This window comes from Haliotis rubra, unplaced genomic scaffold, assembly GCF_003918875.1.
Source record: "Haliotis rubra isolate DU_JTF1 unplaced genomic scaffold, ASM391887v1 Scf327, whole genome shotgun sequence".
In the NCBI taxonomy this organism is placed as follows: Eukaryota; Metazoa; Mollusca; class Gastropoda; order Lepetellida; family Haliotidae; genus Haliotis; species Haliotis rubra.
In genome coordinates, this window is record NW_025766999.1 from 823547 (window position 1) to 843413 (window position 19867).

The window sequence follows — 19867 nt, forward strand, 5'->3', positions numbered from 1 at the left end:
CCAAATAGGTAGCATCCCCAACATGACATACAAATAATTAGCCCAGGTGACCAAAATACGACTCACTGAACTGACGGATACATCAAACCTCACAGCTAAATCAATCTCAAAAAAGCCCTGTCTGATACGACATAAGAACATGAAACACTGATCGATTAATGGGATGGATTCATCTCTGAAAATGTCACTCTTTATTTGTGGATTTTCTGCATTAGAACTTCGATGTCTCTGAACTTGACTGCATCGCACCATATTTACAGCTGTTGGCTTCAGTGCATTGAAAGTTGAAATAAAATCATCATAGGTTCTAAATCCAGTGTAAAACTGTATCAAATCTTGGTCATGTGTGAATCGGTTTATAGCAAACCTTTTGGAGCACACAGCTGCAAGTTGGTCTTCTAATTTCTTTGTGTATTGTTTCAGTGATTCGAGCTGGTCAGCAGTACTAGTTGGTGGGTTGGCATAATCATGATCAGGCATAGGAGCTGGTGCAGTAGTTACATCCATGCTGCTGTGATCGGGTCCAGAAGAAATATCTGTGAGTTTGTCCTCATATGAATAGCTGAAATCAAAATAATATTGTAACTTGTACTTAATATTATTAACACCTAATTCAATAAGTGCAGTTATTTGGGGTACATGAATTTGTGACATACATTAAAAAATAATTTGTTATAAAAACTTCACTTAAAAACACTCTGAAATTAAAGAAGTGTTTGTACATTATTCTACCATGAATCAAGAAAATACTAGATTCTGATTGGTTGTTTAGAAAAATCAGACGGCATCAATTGTGGATTGACGCTCATCTGATTGTAAGGCCGCTTCACCGCGCATTAACAAATCTTATTGTGAGAACTACTTCCGTTTGACCACAATGATGGCGGATCATAACAACAACTCCATGGATTTTGACGCTGACTTTCGAATTTTCCACATAGGCAATTGGAAATTTTTGGATTAAAAATGCGTTTGATTTCATTGCGCTTCACTGCGCATGTATAGAACACTGCCGCACTACTTCAGCTTGACCACCAACATGACTAATATCAACACAACAGACGTGATGGAAATGCTGATAAAACATTTATTCAAACTCGAAAAATACAGTTATATGATTCCCCCCCCACACACACACACAATTATGAGGGAACCTCACTATCATATTACCTTCTATTATTAAAATATTCAAACTCAGTGTTACAATACACAGCCCCAAACATAAACAAAACAATATCTAACATATAAATCAGAAAGCCTTGTAAAAATACATCCCTATCAATACAAAATATGCAGCAAAACATTAGTAAACATTTACCTACCTGGTAAATGGTATATTTAATTCCGTTTAAAATGGGAAATTTGCAAGAAACACCACATTTATGCCACTCATAGTCATACTCCATCATATCCTGTTGCATCGTTCACAAAATAATTCTGCTCTCTGCCAGCTTTCCCGCAAGGTTGTCACTGTTATGTTCATCTACTTTGAAAAACGCTTGGACACAGTCCAGTCTCAAATGATGAAACAACGGTACATTCCAAGGAATCACAAGTTAGTCGCATGTACACTAAGCAGCAACACTGTCACTCTTTTGTCGCATGCCGGGGTGGAGGCAGTACGTGAAATCATGATCGGACGGTCATAAAAACAACAGTCTTTGTTGAGTTACAGGTCGTAGGTTGATCAGGAAAGGGTCTATTCTTCGATTCTGCAGGGTTCAGATTCGACAGTCAGTCAAGTATTGTCCACTGTCACTTCAAATTTCAACCTTTCGCAAAATGTAAACACTGGCTCGTCCGCCATTTCAAACTGTTACGTAACTGTCTACTTCGAAGAAAATAAGTAGGTCAGGCGATTCCATTATAGTGTGGCCAGGGGGGTACAGTTTCACGGCACACAAAGAATAGGCTGGTTTTAGTCGTGTGGAGTTGGGATGAGAAAAAAAGCAAGATCTCGGGTATTACATAATTGCATTGAATCAACAGTAGTTTGATTTCTTTAGACAGAATATTGTCATGTTGTAATGTTCAATTCGCCTCTCGTCCCATGCCGGATTACGCAGTGTCTTCCGCAGAGCGAGGAAGTTCGATTTTAAATGGGTCATGGTAGAATGGAGATAACCCTAGTGTGTTTGAAAATCAGAGAAATGCTTTACTGAATTGATGGCGACTAAATATTTCAATTTAAACCTCACACTACGCGCCATCAGTCGCCATCAATTCAGTAAAGCATGTCTCTGATTTTCAAACACACTAGGTTTATCTCGCGTGAGGTTTCAATTGAAATATTTAGTCGCCATCAATTCAGTAAAGCATGTCTCTGATTTTCAAACCCACTAGGTTTATCTCCTAATTAAATAAGGCAAAAAGTTTAGGTTTGTAATCAATCAAAAATCACATTTCAAAACTTGGAACTATAATTTAGACAGTTAAAAGTTTTTGAAATTTATATTTCCAACCAACCTTCTTGATCGCTTTCTAGGTGGCTGCTTCTCCTTCCAAGAGAAAATGGTTGGCACTGCTCCTTTCTTTAATCTGCGAATTCCTGTTAGGGTTCGCTGATATGAATCTTCAGTAAAATGTGTGGAACACACGAGTTGAGTCTGTTACCTGTATAAATTTCGAGAAAAAAAGTTCAATACAAAAGCATAAGATAGGACATATAAAAAATTATCATATCATATCTTAAACATTCATCCTACACTATTTATTCTTGAGAAAAGCATATCATATAAGCCTATCAAGTGCATCAATTTCTTCATGTTCTTTCAATTGATATGCTGCACCTCCATCTAACTTGAAATGCATATAGAATCCTATTATGATAATAATATTGGCAAAATTTCATTCCGAGATTCAGTAAGCTCTTCTCAAAATATTTTAAGATGGAACTTAAAATAGGCAATGATATAGCAAAAACATTCAAACGAATGAAAATATACTGTGTATCATTTAGGCCACATATAAACATTTTCTTGTTTAAAATTCCTCTCAACCCAAACATTATTTTTATTTTTCACACTATAGAAAAAGCATCTTTGGTTCACAAAATGTGCATGAAATTTTGACACTTCTATTTTCTGTTTTTCCATTTGGGAGCAGTAGAAGAAATCAAGGGTTTGGGGCTTAACCCCCTGGATGCCACAGGGACATATATGTCCTTCCCCTTCAACCCTCAATTTCAAGTCCAATAAAAATCAAAATATCCCATGCACACAAATACACTTCACAGTTTCGAATTCTGCGGGAAATTTCCTGTTTCTTGATACCATCCACTATTATTATAGACAAAGCTCAAGTGCTGAAAATGACCTTTCAAAATAGGCTTCATCGAAAATGTCGCCATTTTTGACACAGTACGAAATCTTGATTCACAGCGTTATTTGCTGTATGTTTTGAAATGTGAAAATCGGATAATTACTGGGAGTATTGAATTTAAAAAATAACATATTAATGAACACTGATATCACTTTTACATGAAATCGCTAATGATAATTCTGAAACGTTGCCGATGAATCTAGAATCGGTTGGGATGTTTTCGAAAATACACTTACACGAACGCCGTAGAGCGCTTTCCGCCATATTGGATAGTGTTTACAAAATCACGTTTCGCGAAGGCCGGTATTGCGACGCCTATTTCATCACGTATATTTCATATTCAGCTTCGAAAAATGCATCAATGAATTCCCCATACATTTCAGAATCTAGATAAAATGAGACGAAACATATTGGGTGTGAAAACGAACGCTGTGCTCGAAAGACTGCGCTGGTTCGAAATGTAAACAAAGACAAAAACCTATTTTACACTGTGTAGCATTTTCTGAAATTTTCCAACATTCATCCGTCCATTCATTGCTTGCAATGGCTCAATACCTTTGGAATATGCATGGAAAGAGTATCGTAGCAAGAAATAGGAAATTATAAATAGATACAATGCAATGATTTGATAATTCATAAAAAATTGTCAAAGTTTCCATGCAGCTGCGTGGCGCCATGACTGACGCAAAATCACGAGAACGACAACGTTTATTATCTGCATTTCTGGCTTTTTCTCTTACTTATAGTGAAAAGATAAAACATATAACAATACACAGATAGTCAGAATCATTCTGATTACTTACATCTCATATTTATGGACAAACGATCCCTGAATCAATAGAAGGGTCCTTGCAAAATCCTGTGTACCCTTGTCAGCAAAGCCGCCATTTTGTAAGAAATCGGTCAGCGGTAGTGATGTCATCACGTCAACATTGTTGTACATATTAGGCAATTTCTTTGAGGTGAAGGTCGGTTGAACAAGAGTAAACACAATCGCCCAATCCTTCCGATTACACTGTCAGTATTATGGTGTATTTTTATTATAGTTCAGATACTTTTTCATGAAACTGACTTCAGTATCCACATTTAGCCTTGTTCAATATCATATCATACGCGCGTATAGGGTTTACGGTGTTTTATTCTTTGAAAGTTTTTGATTGTTTGAATCATATTTACATAAGAAATTGACATATTTAGTGCAATACACCATATTCTAAACCTTTACACAAGTGTTAGAAGATCAAACGTAGCCATAACTGCAATTGCGTTAGTTCCTATGATGTAACAATATTCAATGCATTTGGACTAATATTGCAGTTTCACATGAACAGGTTAACGGCGATTTAATTCAACCTTATAAGTACAACTGATAATATTAATGAAAATGATTTATATATGGTATGAAATGTATATGCACACATATTTAAAGGAACCGTCTTGTGTGTCGGTTTATAGAGAAAACAATGATGTAAATTGATTGGCCAGGTGCGTGTTTGTCGGAAACGTTTTATGATTCATTATCATTGTTTTCGATAATATAATCAATTTATATTCGATTTAAAAATATTGTGATGACAGGATATCAAACTCTAACTATATTTATACGAAAATTGTTTAAAAATATATAAACCATGTCATGTCTTAATTTGGACAAATCTTACATCCATATTCTAATATATAGTACGTACTAGTTCCATATATAAAAAGCTATCATTTTGCATCTTCCATTGCATACTTATGAAGAGAAATAGCTACATAACCATAAACAAAGAAAATTCTTATCCTTAACAAAATATTCGGGTGTTGTGAAATGTTATTTTTCATTTACGTTAAATTGATGCCAAACAGGTGCGCGTGTTGCTCACAAAAAAATACACAGTCAAACTGTCTGATTGTTGATATATTCAAGACACTATTTAAATGGAAAAATCAGTCATTTTATGTTATGTTTATTTTATGTTTTGTCTAAAGAGGGTTAAATTCTGACATAGAAGCCGAGACCTTTCACACAATTAATGGAAATTAGGTGAGATATGTACCAATCAGCATACCAATGTCGTCTTTTTCCGACGTCGCAAAATGCATAAAAACAAGCAATGACGTCAACTAAAATGGTGTATTATTTTCAGCAATTTGTTTACATTTGAAGATATGGCTAGTACACTGGTAATAACGATGCAAAATTAGTCAAAATACATCTACACAAACAGGACAATATGGGAATCTAAGAACTAACTTATACTAGTATATCGAAGAAGGCCATCCAAATCGTTATGACGTGCTTTCACATGTAATACGTTGTCATCTTTTTTTATAAATTGTGAAACTACCAAAGCGTATCCTCTCATATTGAGGAACTTTGAATTGGAATAGTTTGGTTCACCGTAAACAAAAAATAACGAAAATATAGCGTCCGTATCTACAACAAATTCTCTCCATGTGATCTGAGTTACATTGACCTAGTGTTACGCATAACAGAGTTATGCACCCTTATCATTATACGTGTATGACTTCTCTGTCGTCGTTTGACGTCATAGAAGAAAATCCATTTTTGACATTTATTGCGAGTCATTTTTAATGTTGGGCCTATAATGTTATGCATAAGCACATAAACCCAATTCATATACACTTATGTCGTTCAGATATCAGGCTGGATTTTCTTCGCTCACACTTTCCGTAAAGATGCCAAATTAAAAAATTCGTAGCACAGTGCTTTTATCGGTGCGCGATAAAAAGCGGAAAAATGTACTGTTTTTTAAGGCATAACAAAAAATTTGACAACATTTAGCAAGGTCTATTTCTCAAACCGAGGAGGTAGTTGCACTTATATTTATACTAACGGACAGGAAAATTTAATATTCTACATTTCTGTGTAATTGTATAGCCGAACGTAGATCCAGGACCACGCGAGCCCAATTCTCGCACAACGTTCACTTTTCAAAGCGTATGAAAATGTGCGCCTGAAAAAAAACTCGGCAGCCAGGGGGTTAAAATGAAATAAAAAGTCAAAAAATTAAACCCGTCGGCCCGATCCATATTTTATAAATAGTGATGAGAAACAAGAGTATGTGGCCTCAGGCCCCTAAGTTAGGGGGGGAATTTAAATTCAATCATGTCTACTAGCCGAGAGCAGCGATGCGGTCAGCAGGGTCATGTCTTGACCGCATCGCGGCTCTCGGCTGGTTAACATACAAAAAAACAATGGAAATTAAAAAAACTGATCATAATGACTTTTTTCCTATATCAGAACTACAATTAAGACGGGTGAAACGATATGTTAACCTGACTATTTATTATTCCATTTGCTTTTCGGTACAGCCAAGCTGATCGTGCGCGAAAATCGAGCACCTTTGACTCAAGGCGACTGTCATATCATTTCATGTCTAACTTACCTTGAATAATGGCCCTTCGTCGCGTCTGATACTTATTATCCAGCGTTTGCGTAGGTCTTGATCCTTTGGGATATTATGGAATGACAGGTTGCTTCCAGACGGATAGCGGGAGTCGTTACTGCAGGTCGGCACACAGCAGTGTTGCGCCATTTCTGTTTGAATACCGAGCCTAGTTGTGAAGTTTTTTAGCGGGTTGCGTGATAGAGGCGTATTATTACGTTCAAGACTTATGCAAGTCTAACTGAACGGTTCCAGTTTGTTCGGATAGTCTTGACAATGGCGGATCTCACCTACAGACATGCTGAAAAGGATGATTGTGATGAGATATTGCGTCTTATAAAGGTCACAGCACATTAACTTCATATACTTGCATTGAGTATTACTTGCTTTTTAAGAGTCGTGTCAGGCCAATATTAGTCGCCAACATTCCCCCCAACAAACAACTTCCTCTTGTCAGCCAAGCTCGCTTGGTACTATTGGTATGATATTGCACCAGGGATTGAGTACACACAAACAGAAGTCATTTGTGCACCAAAAATATGCGTGACTGCTAATACAAAGTTCTATATTTTCGTTATAGTAGACGTTCATATGTGATTAATTTATTTACCTCAGGCTCAAAGGTGATAATTTCATTCATGTACACTCAGACTTATCCTCATGCCTTTCATTAACATATACATTGTACGAAAATCTCACAGCCTTACCAAAAACACTTTCATTTTGCTGTGACTGTGAAAAATGAAAATATTTTATTTTGCATGTGGTTTGTAAGTGGTTGGAGCTAGAGTGCACTTTACCTGGCTGCTCGCTGCGGGTCAGTTATCGTGCTATAGCGCTACCACGCTGTCTCGCTATATCGCGGTAATTGCTTCATCTCCCATCACTTGCCAGTCAACCACCCTTAGGGTTTCGATCCTTAGGGAGCTGATGCATCTTTAGAGTCCAACAACCCTTTACGATCCTCAGGGTTTAGGGTTAGGGTATGGCACCCTTTACGATCCTTAGGGTTAGGGAACCTTTTGCGATCCTTAGGGTTAGGGTATGCAACCTTTACGATCTTTAGGGTTAGGGAACCCCTACGATCCTTAGGGTTTAGGGATAGCACCCTTTCCAATCCTTAGGTTTAGGGTTGGGAGTGGGGTAGGTTTTTGGAACCTTTTTGATTCCTAAGGGTTAGGGACCCTTTCCGATCCTTATTTAGGGTTTGACCTTACCTTAGGGCAGTGTAATCTTATTATATCCAATTGAAACACATTTCGATCCATCCGGTACTTGATAATACAGTCCAAGAAATAATGGCGCAAAAAAAAATGAATGGGAAGGTGTGGCACAGTGAGGCGGAAGCTCAATGGTTTGTTTACATATCTCGCGCTTCCGCCTCCCTATGTGCAGATGACCCAAGAAAAGAGCACTCATTAACTGTGATGGTGCTCGTGGTCCTGAGGTAGAGCGTCCGCTAATTACGTCACTAATTAACGAAGTCAGTAATCTGGCGAAGCAGCACTAAATAATCTGAAGAAGTGCACCCGGTAAAGTGCACTACTCCAGTGGTAGGCTTTATATGAGATCATTTACCTACTTAATATAGTGGGATACTATTTTTCTGTTTATTGTTCAGTACTCATATCCTATGCAAGGGGTACTGGCTAGGAAACAGTTATCGCCAATACATTGATATCACACGTGCACAGTTCCGGTCAATTACAATTCCAGTATTTTTTCCACATGGTATTTGACAACAATAAAGGACAGCAAAAGAAAATTCTTCACGATAAGTAACATGAGAGAAAAATTAAAGATAAGGTAATGAGCCTTATAACAAAATTTTAACTTAGTCAATGGGGAAGTGAGATGAATAGGCCTTATAACAAAATTTTAACTTAATTAGGAAGTCCCGTGACCTATATAATAGCAAATTCAAGTTCACAAGTCTTTGTTTCATTCCCTATCAATCTGCTTTAAAACAAACACTCAAATAGTCACACAATCAATTATTCGAGGTTACTGAATGATATAAATATATATATTATTTCACGAATGGCATGAGAAATTCTAAATGACGATAACTGTTACAGTTAGTTGTGAGAAAACATCTATTTATACTGCCATGATTCCCTTCCGCCGCGTTATATGAAAACATGATCAGTGGCAGTGAACGGGACGGACACATCTTTGAATAGCTAATTAAGTATCATGATTAATTTTGTTTTATTAATTTAATGAACGGCCGAGTAATTGTTTAAATACCGCTAGATATGGCAATAACTGTTTGGAAGCCAGTACTGGCTAGTGAAACAGTTATCGCCGCCTAACAGTTATCGCCAATACATCAATATCACACGTGCGCAGTTCCGGTCAATTACAATTCAGGTATTTTTTCCCCATGGTATTTGACAACAATATAGGACAGCAAAATATAATTCTTCAAAGTGAGTAACATAAGAGAAAAAAATAAAGATAAAGTTATGAACCCGATAAAAAAAATTAAAACTTAGTCGGGGTGGGGGGTGGGGTGGGGGTGGGTGGCCCACTACCTATGTAATAGCAAGTTCAAGTGCACAGTCATTAATTGTTTCATCCCCAATCAATCTACTGTAAAAGAAACACTCAAATAGTCACACAATCAATCATTCATGGTTACTGTATAATATACAGGAATGAGAATTTTTCATGGATCCGCGGAATTCCGGGAATTTCATAAGGCCAAGGCTCATTTTTGTGAATCGTCTAAATCTGTAGACAATTGTTTGAATGTGCTTCAGCAGATTTAAAGTTTTTTAATGGTTGCTGTTTTCATATTGTCATTTCTGAGCCAGTTTTAAAGGTCTTAAATGCCTAAATATCAGGAGCTTCGGCTAGTTTTCAGAGTTTTTCTCAAAACTTCATTCTCATCCCTGGATATAAATATATATATTATTTCACGATTGGCATGAGAAATTCTAAATGGCGATCACTGTTACAGTTAGTTGTGAGAAAACATCTATTTATACTGCCATGATTCCCTTCCGCTGCGTTATAAGAAAACATGATCGGCGGCAGTGAACAGGCTGGACACAATTTTGTTTCTTTAATTTAATGCACGGCGGAGTAATTTTGTAAATATCGCTCAAATATGGCGATAACTGTTCGGTTGCCAGTACAATACACTGCAATGAATATGATCAGTCAGATCTTATCATGAAGTACACAAACCATCAATATCTTAATCCATTTAACTTTATCATTGTGTTACATGAGAAGGTTTAATATATATATATATATATATATGAGATATTCCATCGTAATAAGTTCTCTCACACAGAAGACATGATCTGACCCTGCCCTTTGTCTGTCCCATCAGGAAGAACGAGCAGTCCATTACTCCGAAGGGAAATATTAAATTGGTCTGTGGTCAAAGAGGATATATTACTATCATGTTTGAAAAATAGTTGGCTTACTTTCGGTTATCAATAGCAGCTTTTTAGGAATTTTAATATCAGATTTTTGCATCTAATATTTTTTTTTTTTGTTCAACCTTCAATGTCGGAGGTGAGGTGAGGTGAAATTGGGTTTAACGTCGTGCTTGAGTGTATTTCGCTCATATGACGACATGCATGCGTGTGTATGTGTATGTGCGGCTGCTTGTACTAGCCCAGACTGAAGCTGGATTTATAGTGCTAGCCCACTGAAATACCATGCCGCAGTGAAGCATGAATACCCCACTCAGACACATTATACTGACTCCGAGCCGACCAGTCCTTGATGTACCCATTAATGCCGAGCGCCAGGTAGGGACCAACAAGTACCATATTTTAACGTCTTTTGGTATGATGCGGTCGGGATCGAACCCGAGACCTTCCGCTCTCCGGGCGGTTCAATGATGGAAGAGGCTTGGTTATGTTATCATACATGTGTAACTCCAGGAAGCATCTGTGTATGAATAGCACACATGAAGACCCCTCTCTTTCTTAGTTTGCTTTTTTTTCCGAAAAGGAAAATGCCTATCATGTAAAGTCAGTGTGCGAAATAGCCACTGGCCCACTAGCCCATGGCTAGTAAATATTCAGTCGGGCCAGTAAATCTCCACAGTCACTGGGCTGACTGGCTAGAAAATTTTCATGGGGTCGTTTGTGAATATATCACTCTCTACGACTTGTTAAAGAACCACTAAACTTTGTTTTGTTACCTGAAAGATTTGTGGTTAGTCTTATCGCGGAACACCAAATTTATTCTTTAAAAACTTGTGGTTAATTAATACCGGCGATTAAAAGTGGCCAAAAATTAAGCCTGCTTCCCTCTCGCCAAACGAAACCACAGACAGGTTACGTAACTCTGTCGCCAGAGCACTGCAGTGGCGTCATATGAGGAGCGATTTTCAGTTAGTTGTATAGAAAATGTGTAGCACGCTCATCATTTTGATGATTTCTCGACATCAACGGCGACATGCGAAATCGTTGCTTTGTCGTCAATTGCTCCTAGGGTCGGGCGATGGTGTCCCCATGCACAGATTTCCACAGGACCCGCGGTTAAATGCTAAATGGGTTATGTTTGTGAGTCTTGGCGGCGTTGTGGAAGCCTGAAGCGATATCTTACTTGTGTTCAGATCGCTTCTTCGGAAGTTAAAGAATCAAAACTACTTACTAGTTGTAGTAAAATATGCATATGATTGATGACCATAAAGATTTTCTATGACACAACTTGTAACATAGCGATTTCTTCCTCGGAAGTGAGGTTGTGGTCGAGAAGTAACAATAATATTGTAAGTAGTATTATATTGACACCCACCTGGCTGCCACGAGAAATTGTTATTATGATATCGCTATGTCATGCAAAATCCTATTGGCCATCAATAAAATACATATTTTACTACCAGTAGAAAGTAGTTTTGATTTTATAACTTCGGTGAAAACAAACCTAAATACCATTTATCCTCAGACTGGCGGATGTTCCCGAAAGGGCGCCGCCATTTTAAAAATAAAAAATCTGTTAGAATTAATGAGATTATAGTTTGTTTTCATCAAGTTAGAAAATCAAGACTACTTTCTACTCGTTGTTAAATATGTATTGGAATCATAACCAAGCGGATGTTGCATGACACAACTTATAACATAACGATTTCTTCCACGGAGGCGAGGTGGGGTTGAAGTCACAATACTGCGCGATAAATTTCTTGCTACATTCCCATGGTTAATGTCCACTCACCAGTATGTAGATACTAGTCAATGTGCGTCTTTATATTTGGTCTTATATTCCTAATTAGTTTATTATCACACTTGTATGCATTTTGAAACTAAATAAAAGCAGACGATCTGCTGATACTTATAGTGAATTTATAACAGAACTGTAATATCTAGACATTTTATAGTTTGCCAATGTGAATCATAATTAGCACACACACTCTAGTGCATGTTGTCTGTCTCATTACACTTCACGGCCCGAAAACAATGATTCTGTTGAATGCTACGACAAATGAATAAAAACAAAATGCAAATATTAAAATTAAAACAGATTAAAGTTATAGGAACAATATCAGGTCATTACCTTGTTCGAGGAATGTATCCATCAATATCCACAAAACTGTTCCAAATGATGTGTCTTTTAACAGTTTAATATCACGAAAAAGTGATAAATCTTTTCAGGTATTGGTGTATAGTCTCATTGGTCACCCAAGATAGCACACCTGGCAACTAATTGCATAATGTCCGCCTTTCTTTAAAAACAGTAATTTAGTTAGCCAATAATGGGCAATCAATCAATGTATTGCCGGTTAATCCTTTGAAAGAAGGACGTTGTTTTTACGCAGACACCGACACGACAGAGTGTATTCAGTATAGATTAGTAAATCTACATACACTACCTTTTGACAATTCCGCTGTGTAAGATAAAAGTAATTAATCAATCAGCGTGTTATCGATTAATCCTTTGATCGATGTTTATAATGTTGAATATTTACTCCAGACACAAGAAATGCCCAATGGGAACCTTTGTCGGGTAATCTAAGTGTCTTACCACTAATTATACCTGTTATCAATTCATTAACTGACCATCAAGTGAATGATGACAAATAACATGTGTAGGTTTATACCACCTAACACGGGTTACAACGAGGGAGTATTAATTGCTGTATTGCATGTGAAAACTTATGGGCTGACACTGTTTTGAGAATACAAACAGATTTTTACATGACATGATTAAATATCGAGGTAAAACAACACAGAAATGGGATCAATTTGGATCAGTCATTATACAAATAGGGCCTAACGACACCAATCGATTTTGACAGAATCGTCTATGAAAACAAGTTGTAACTCGGAAACTAGGCAAAGCAGGAGACAAAATTAAATGACAGTAGATTGTGAGAACATATAGCTTTCATTTTCCACAACAATTGTCACGATTTCAGGTTTATACAAGCCTGTAAACACGATAATTTACCCCCTAAAATGTAGATGAATTCTGCATCGGCTCTCAAAGCTATTCCTCATATGACGTCACAGAGGCGCGCCGCTCTGATTGGTTGAAATTTCGTTCGCGGGTGAGAATTGTGCACTGTTGTCAAAAAGGTCGATTTAAGTCAATTAAAGGTCGAAATGAGTAGTTTTAATGACGGGGTTTCATTTATAACGATGCCAGTTAGTGATTTATGTATTTGTACCCCCTAGGGTTTATGTGACCTTTAAGTTTTTAGACCCGTGAAGGTCCGGGTTAGAATTGATCTTCAATAACCCATGCTTGTCATAAGAGGCGACTAACGGGATCGGGGAGGTCAGGCTCACTGACTTGGTTGACACATGTCATCGGTTCCGCAGATCTGTGCTCATGCTGTTGATTACTCGATTGTCTGGTCCAGACTCGATTATTTACAGACTGCTGCCATATAGCTGGAATATTGCCGAGTGTGGCGTATAACTAAAGTCACTCACTCACTGTTAAGTTTTTATACACTTTTAAATCATGCAAGATTATGGCCTGATAAAAATGTTCATCATATTTACAGCTTAATGATGAAATCCGTGTCTACGTTCAAATTTCGGGCTTGTGAATTATTTTGTGAGCTAGTAGTATATACAATAGCGGTATGAAATCAATTCCAAGAAAAGACTCTGTAAAGCTTTATTTATAAAATAAAGCTTTTGTCAGGCCCTTATCTCTCTCCGCTAGTGTGTATACCACTGTTTGAATCCCCAGTTAACTTCCTGGTCACTATGACCGCGAACCAACACTTCCTGGTTACGTGACACTATTGGGATCACTCGACAAGGTAAGTGTTGAATATTTTGAATCGCTACTTGGGGGGTAACATTGTGCCAGGGGGTATGATCAATAATTCCTCTCTGACGAAACCTCTCGGTGGCCCATCTTTCAAGTAGTACAAGTTCAGCTCGTCGGCTTTGATGTCCACTTTATCTATGTTGTAAGTTTTGACAGACCATGTCGGGTCAGTGGCTCGTTTCCGAGTGTCTCCTTCATGTTCTCCCGGCTGGTAGAGGTACCTCACGAGGACACAGTCGGGTATCTGTTTCTCCTTCCCACGCGATGGTGCAGCCGGTTCGGCCGTCACTGATTTCAGTTTGATAGCGTCGGCCGGTTTCTTGCTGGTGAGCCGAGTGGTTTCGTGGTTGATAGCTGACACCACTTGAGGTAGTCGCGCTACCCATTCCGTCGATTGTCTCCCCGGGCCCCGGCTTTGATGTCTTTGACGCCATGCTTAGTTAGCAGTTGTGACACGGCACCCATGAACTCCTGTCCTAGATCGACTTGCAGCTCTGTGGGCCATGTCAGCGGGCTGCGCTTGTATATGCGTTCGAATCCGCGGGCTACCTGGACCGAGTCTTTCGCGGTTAAGGGTTTGGCTTCTTTGTAGCGGCTGGCCACGTCCACGATGGTCAGGGCATACTTGTACCTCTTGTCGTGGGTTAGAAACAGGAGGTCGGCCTGGTGGACGTTATTGGGTACGGCAATGCCGAACTTTCTTCTAGGTCCGAGCGTTGTGCCGGTAGGTAGATCTGCCACAGGGCTTGTTTTTCCAGCCACGCTTTGGCCTCGTCCGGGGATACTCTCGCCATTTTGGTAAGCTTATGTATGGCGCTCGCTCCTTTCCAGTACCCACTCGGGCTTTCTCTGGTTCCGTGACATCGTATACATACGGCTATGTCTTTGGTTCAATTTTCTCATGCCCGTACGCGTACATGTTGATTCCATCGGCGGCTATCCAACGCTTCGTGTCCATCGGCGACAGGGACGTCTTGTTTATCGTCAATTCGTATATCCTGTGTCCTTCGCTTCTCAGCGTGTTCATCTGATGCTTGAAGGTGCGGGCCCTGAACAGGGCCACCTTGAACCTGGCGTGTTCGATGTGTTGTTTCACCACGTACTTCTTGACACCCTTCGCTTTCTGGATCTTGCTATTGTCGGCTTTCAGGATGGAGTACATCTTGGGCCTCAAGCCTATGTACTTCGCTATGGGCGTGCCAGCACACTCGCCCTTCATCTTACCGAGGACCTTTTTGTTAACCGTGCTGTGCATGGCATGGTCCTTGGGGTAGTCAGAGAGAGGTGTAGTGTCTGGTGTCGTACAGGTGTATGTGCTTCTTCATGTCCTCGTACATGTCTTCGGTTCGAATCTCCATCAGCAGGGAGTCCGTGTCCGTGTACAGCACTTCACACCTGTCGCCGTACTGCTTCTTGAGCTCGTTATAGTAAAAGTCGTACATCGGGTGCTTGGAGAGGTCGAGGATGCTCATCCCCACGTAGACGGGCCTGTTGAATTTGATGTGGCTTTTCCTCATGTGCAGGGCCACCAGATCGTCGGTGAATATGAATGCCGGGCTGGCTATCAGTCTCCTGAGCTTGTCTTCCTCTTTCGCCCGACCAGCTTCACGGTCACGCGTTTCCTCAGGTTCTCCATCGTCTTACCGAACACTGAGTTGTTCATCAGCTTGTAGAGGTTCTTCTCGAAGTCACAGGTGGCCAGCTTTCGCAGGTCCGTGTTCATTCTGATGTAGGGCTCCATCCACGGAACTTGAGCACCCTATGGGTTTTAGTAAGCCTCATACCCAGTGACAGGTACAGCTGCAGGTTGCGATAGTGAACGATGTACTTGGCCTTGTTCATCAAGTTGGGTGCGAGTTTTTCGACGTTGGCTAGCTTATTCTTCCCCAGCAAGTTCTGTTGGTAGTCGGACATCCAGTCCAGGTTCACCATCAAACGTTCTGGAGCCAGGGGGTAGCCGTTGTGGGCAGCGTGCAATGCTGCTGGGTATTCCAAGTCAACTTCGAGGATGTAACCTGCCCCCGAATCCGGCGGTATGCTCATGACGTCTATCTCAGGCACCCACTCGAACCCCCCGGTGGGTAGATACTGGCTCATAGCCCAACCGTACAGGTTGTTGGCGTCGAGATAGGAGATGATTAATAGGTTTGCTAGAGTCGTAGCTCTCCACGTACTTATTGTTGGCTCTTGCGTTGTGTTTGGCAGCCATGGAAATCCCCCCTCGCAGTCCTTTCTCGATGAACAGGTGCATGTTGTAATCGGTGAGGAGTTCCAGCTTAACTCCGGTCTTTTTAAGCAAAGCATCCCAAGAGAGACTGGGGCTGGTGTAGTACCACGCGGGGTCGAGGTGATACTGCTTGAAACACGTCTTTCTGAACGTCTCGAACACGTCAGCCAGCAGGAGTACGTCCGTTCTCAAGTACAGGTCGTGGTAATCACCCAGGTTCCTGAAACCCAGTTTCTCCCACACATTCTGGGCGTGGTCGTAATCGCCCTGGGTGATGGCTGAGTCGGTCAAGTTGCTGTAAAATTCACTGATGGGGGGTAGTCGGGTCTCGGTGAACTTGACCCAGCTGTTCATGTACTCGTAGGGGTAAACACTCTTCCTCATCAGCAGGGGCCGAGTCTCGGCGTCGGTGTATCGGTCGGTGATGGGGAAGGTATCGTTGGCCTTGACCAAACTGTCGAGACGACAGTAGGAACTGAACTGAGTCTATGAACCTCAAGCCGTTCAGGGAGAAGGAGATGTATCTCTCCATGTTGTTGGGGATGCACGTCAGGTTGCCGTCGACCCTCGCGATGGCCTGCATGATCAGGTGAGAGTCGTACCCTCTCAGGTATTGAAAGACCACGGGGATGTTGATTGTCTTGGGGTTGATTCTGAGCTTGAGGTTGCACGCGCTGTGAGCTGCGCCTCTGTACTCCGTTGATGTGACAGTGATCTCTCACCGAGTCGCCATTCAGCGGGCCGTCGCACACTCGGCAGTGAGTGCTGCAGCCGTGAGCTTGCCGGTCGGCTTGGGTCATACGCATGGGAACGATGGTGTACAACCTCTTCCTGATGGTTTTCTCTTTGTGCTGCAAGCACCTTAGAAACTTTTCAGCCGCATAGGGACCCCTGTACACCACGGGAGCTTTCGTTTCCTCATCACATCGGACGACCACGTATCCGAACCCACAGGCCTCGTGCTCCTGTGTTTTGTGCATGTTGGGGGTCGGCCCGATGTCATCGTGTTTGACAAGGGCTTCGAAGTCGGCGTAGATGATGTAAGGTACAGACATCTGGTTCTTGTGATTGTTGAATTTTAGGACATTGTCGCCTTCCCTGGGCATGTCGATTCGTATGGCCGTCTGCCCCACGCCTAGGCAATCCCCCTGGTGTGATTCCAGCAGGTCGGCCCGGGTGAAGCCGTGCAGGCATCGTTCGCAAAAGTGTTTTTTCCCGTTGTATTTCGATTGGTTGTGCAACAGCCTGCTGAAGTGTTTTATCCACGCTTAGTGGCACTTGCCACCTCACTGGATCATGAATAAATTATTACGCAACGACCCCTCCATTGGGCTGACCCTGTGCATGATCGTTTTGTTACCTTCGTGCCCGAAGACGTTGAGGGCTATGGGGTTCTGCTTCTCGATTCTGGTGACCTGGGATATGGGGGTAGGTTTGTCTATACCGTCCCAGTTGAGCCCGTCGTCTTGGGGATAGCTCGTAGGTCTGTTCGAGTTAACGTTGGTCGGAAACAAGGCGGACCTGATAGCTACCCTCATGCAATCGTCCCCTCTGTTCTTGACGTTGACTATGGCTTGTTTTTTCTTGTAGTAGGGGGGTAAGTCTAGGTACGATCCGCCTCTGAACGGTACGTAGTTAGCTATGTCTAGATAGACCTTATCGATTTTATCCACGGCCCACCCGGACCCCCTGTGCGTGAAGCGTTCCAGGGACTCTCGTATCTGCTGAAGCGAGGTGTCGATGGACTCGTCTACCGTCTCGGGTTGAGTCACGACTTCTTGTTTACCCCGAAAGTAAGGCTGAACGTACTCAATGGCACCGTCCGTCTGCTGTTTATCAAGCGACATCTTTACCGTGATTTGAAACTTGAGACTTCCCAGGTCGTTCAGTTCCTCATTGACTTTGTCAGCGATCAGAGGCTTGACGTCGCCGATGTCTATGTTCTTGTCTACATGCATGCACCAGCCTCTCAGGTAGTTACCTACAGCGCGTTCAGTGCGCACGAACTGTAGATCGACGACTCTGTGCTGATGCAACAGTTCGACGAGCTCGGGTTTCCTCATACGGGAATAACCCGCCAGCCCCAGCTCTCTCGCTTGGAGTTTGAGTTGTTTCACCGTTGGAGGGGGTTGTATGTCTAGTAAGCTAAACAGCTGGGTTTTCCTCAATCGAGAGAAACCCACTACACCTCGTTCTCTTGCAATCTGCCTGAGCTCTCGGACAGTAGGCATTGTTATACCCAGGTGTATACAATCTCTAATTGGGTCACCGGCAACGGAGGTAACTCCTCCAACCTTAACCAAAAAATAAAGGAGGCGCCATAAAATCCTTAGTGGAACTTTGCCCTGAGCAGGTGGAGGACTGGTGCCAGTAGGTCCACTTCAGCTTTGTAATCGGCTATACTATGGTAGACCGTTTTGATTCTGCACTCAACCCGCTCTGATAGACCTGGGGGGAAGCGTTCCAGGTAGTCTTGTATGCTTCGTAATGAGGTGTTGAGGTACTTATCTAGCTCAGGTTGAGTCGTGATTTCTCGCCCACCTGTGATAGGGAAAGTATACCTGACGCCCCCCTTAGCCCATGCCACTCTCAGTGTGAACCGAAATTGGAAGGCGTTCATCCGCCAGCTTCTCAGGTACCCTTTCGGGGTTATAGTATGCACGAACACAGGCTCTCGGGTGGTACTCATTATTATACCTAGGTGTACACAGTCTTTAATTGGGCCACCGGCTAGGGGGCCAAAAAATAATGAGGGCCCTTACACTTCCATCCTGAGGAGGCGCCTGGGTCATTTTCAAAATTGGTAGGATTTTCAATTCTTTATTACAGTAAAATCAAACTCCTGAAAATTGATTTAGTTTTTATTCAAATGAAATCTCAAGTACTTAATTATTCAATAATACAAACATGCAGGCTCAAATTTACTAATTGACCTTTTAACAGATGCATAAGTAATTAATAGGGCGAGGGAAAGTCCTGACCGTTACCACATATCAGAATAAGGATTTTGAAAAATAATTCATAAAAATCTTTTAAAGATGGCATACACAGCTGTTACACTGACTTAATCAAACTTGAAGGCAAAAACTATTATCATGAATCTTGAAAGTGTTATTTTGTATCTTTCATTTATTTACCACAAAAAAATTGCATTTTTCTAAAACATTATTATGCATATAGCTTTCAACAGGTAAAATTGTCTAAAATAAACATCAGCTACTAAGCCCAGGACATCTTTTGATGACACCAGCATAAAGAGGAGTGTTTCATGTATTATCATGAATTAATTAGAGCAGTCAATTAACACCAGTAACGGTTAGGACAATAGTGGTAACGGTTTGGACAGGAATGGTAACGGGCTGGACATAAACCTTAAACAATTTAATTCAACATAGAAACAGGTAACACGAAAGGAAAAAATGATATCATTACTTCTATTGCTAACCCTATTTTGGACAGAGAGTGAAATGTGTATTAGAAATTGTAACTTGTAACAAATGTGACATGTTTTCTTCCATGCTGTGGTAACGGTTTGGACATTTGTTATATCAATATGAAACTTGTGAATGAATTTAGGCTTTTGAATAAAAACAAACTGTAGCTTCTAAAGAATAGAAAAACACACCTGTCTAGGTTGAAAATCACTTATAATCTAAAGAAGAGTGCAATTGGG

The 19867-nt window shown here is 40.9% G+C and overlaps 1 protein-coding gene and 1 long non-coding RNA gene across 3 annotated transcripts in view; one reads left to right on the forward strand and one right to left on the reverse strand.

Moving 5' to 3' along the window:
• Positions 1 to 443: 443 nt before the first annotated feature.
• Positions 444 to 6844, reverse strand: LOC124283996. The gene is made up of 3 exons (XR_006900450.1): positions 6714 to 6844; positions 2467 to 2613; positions 444 to 562 (listed from the first exon to the last, which is right to left on the reverse strand). It is a non-coding gene; the product is annotated as an uncharacterized LOC124283996 (long non-coding RNA).
• A 29-nt stretch (positions 6845 to 6873) lies between these two features.
• Positions 6874 to 19867, forward strand: part of LOC124283995 (thialysine N-epsilon-acetyltransferase-like) — a 279043-nt gene continuing 266049 nt past the window's right edge. The window contains exon 1 of one of the 2 annotated variants that reach the window (XM_046720038.1): positions 6874 to 7055. In XM_046720038.1, the coding sequence (XP_046575994.1) occupies positions 6990 to 7055 (66 nt within the window). In that variant the 5' untranslated portion in view covers positions 6874 to 6989. The remainder of the gene's footprint in view (positions 7056 to 19867) is intronic. The other variant, XM_046720037.1, reaches the window with a different exon arrangement.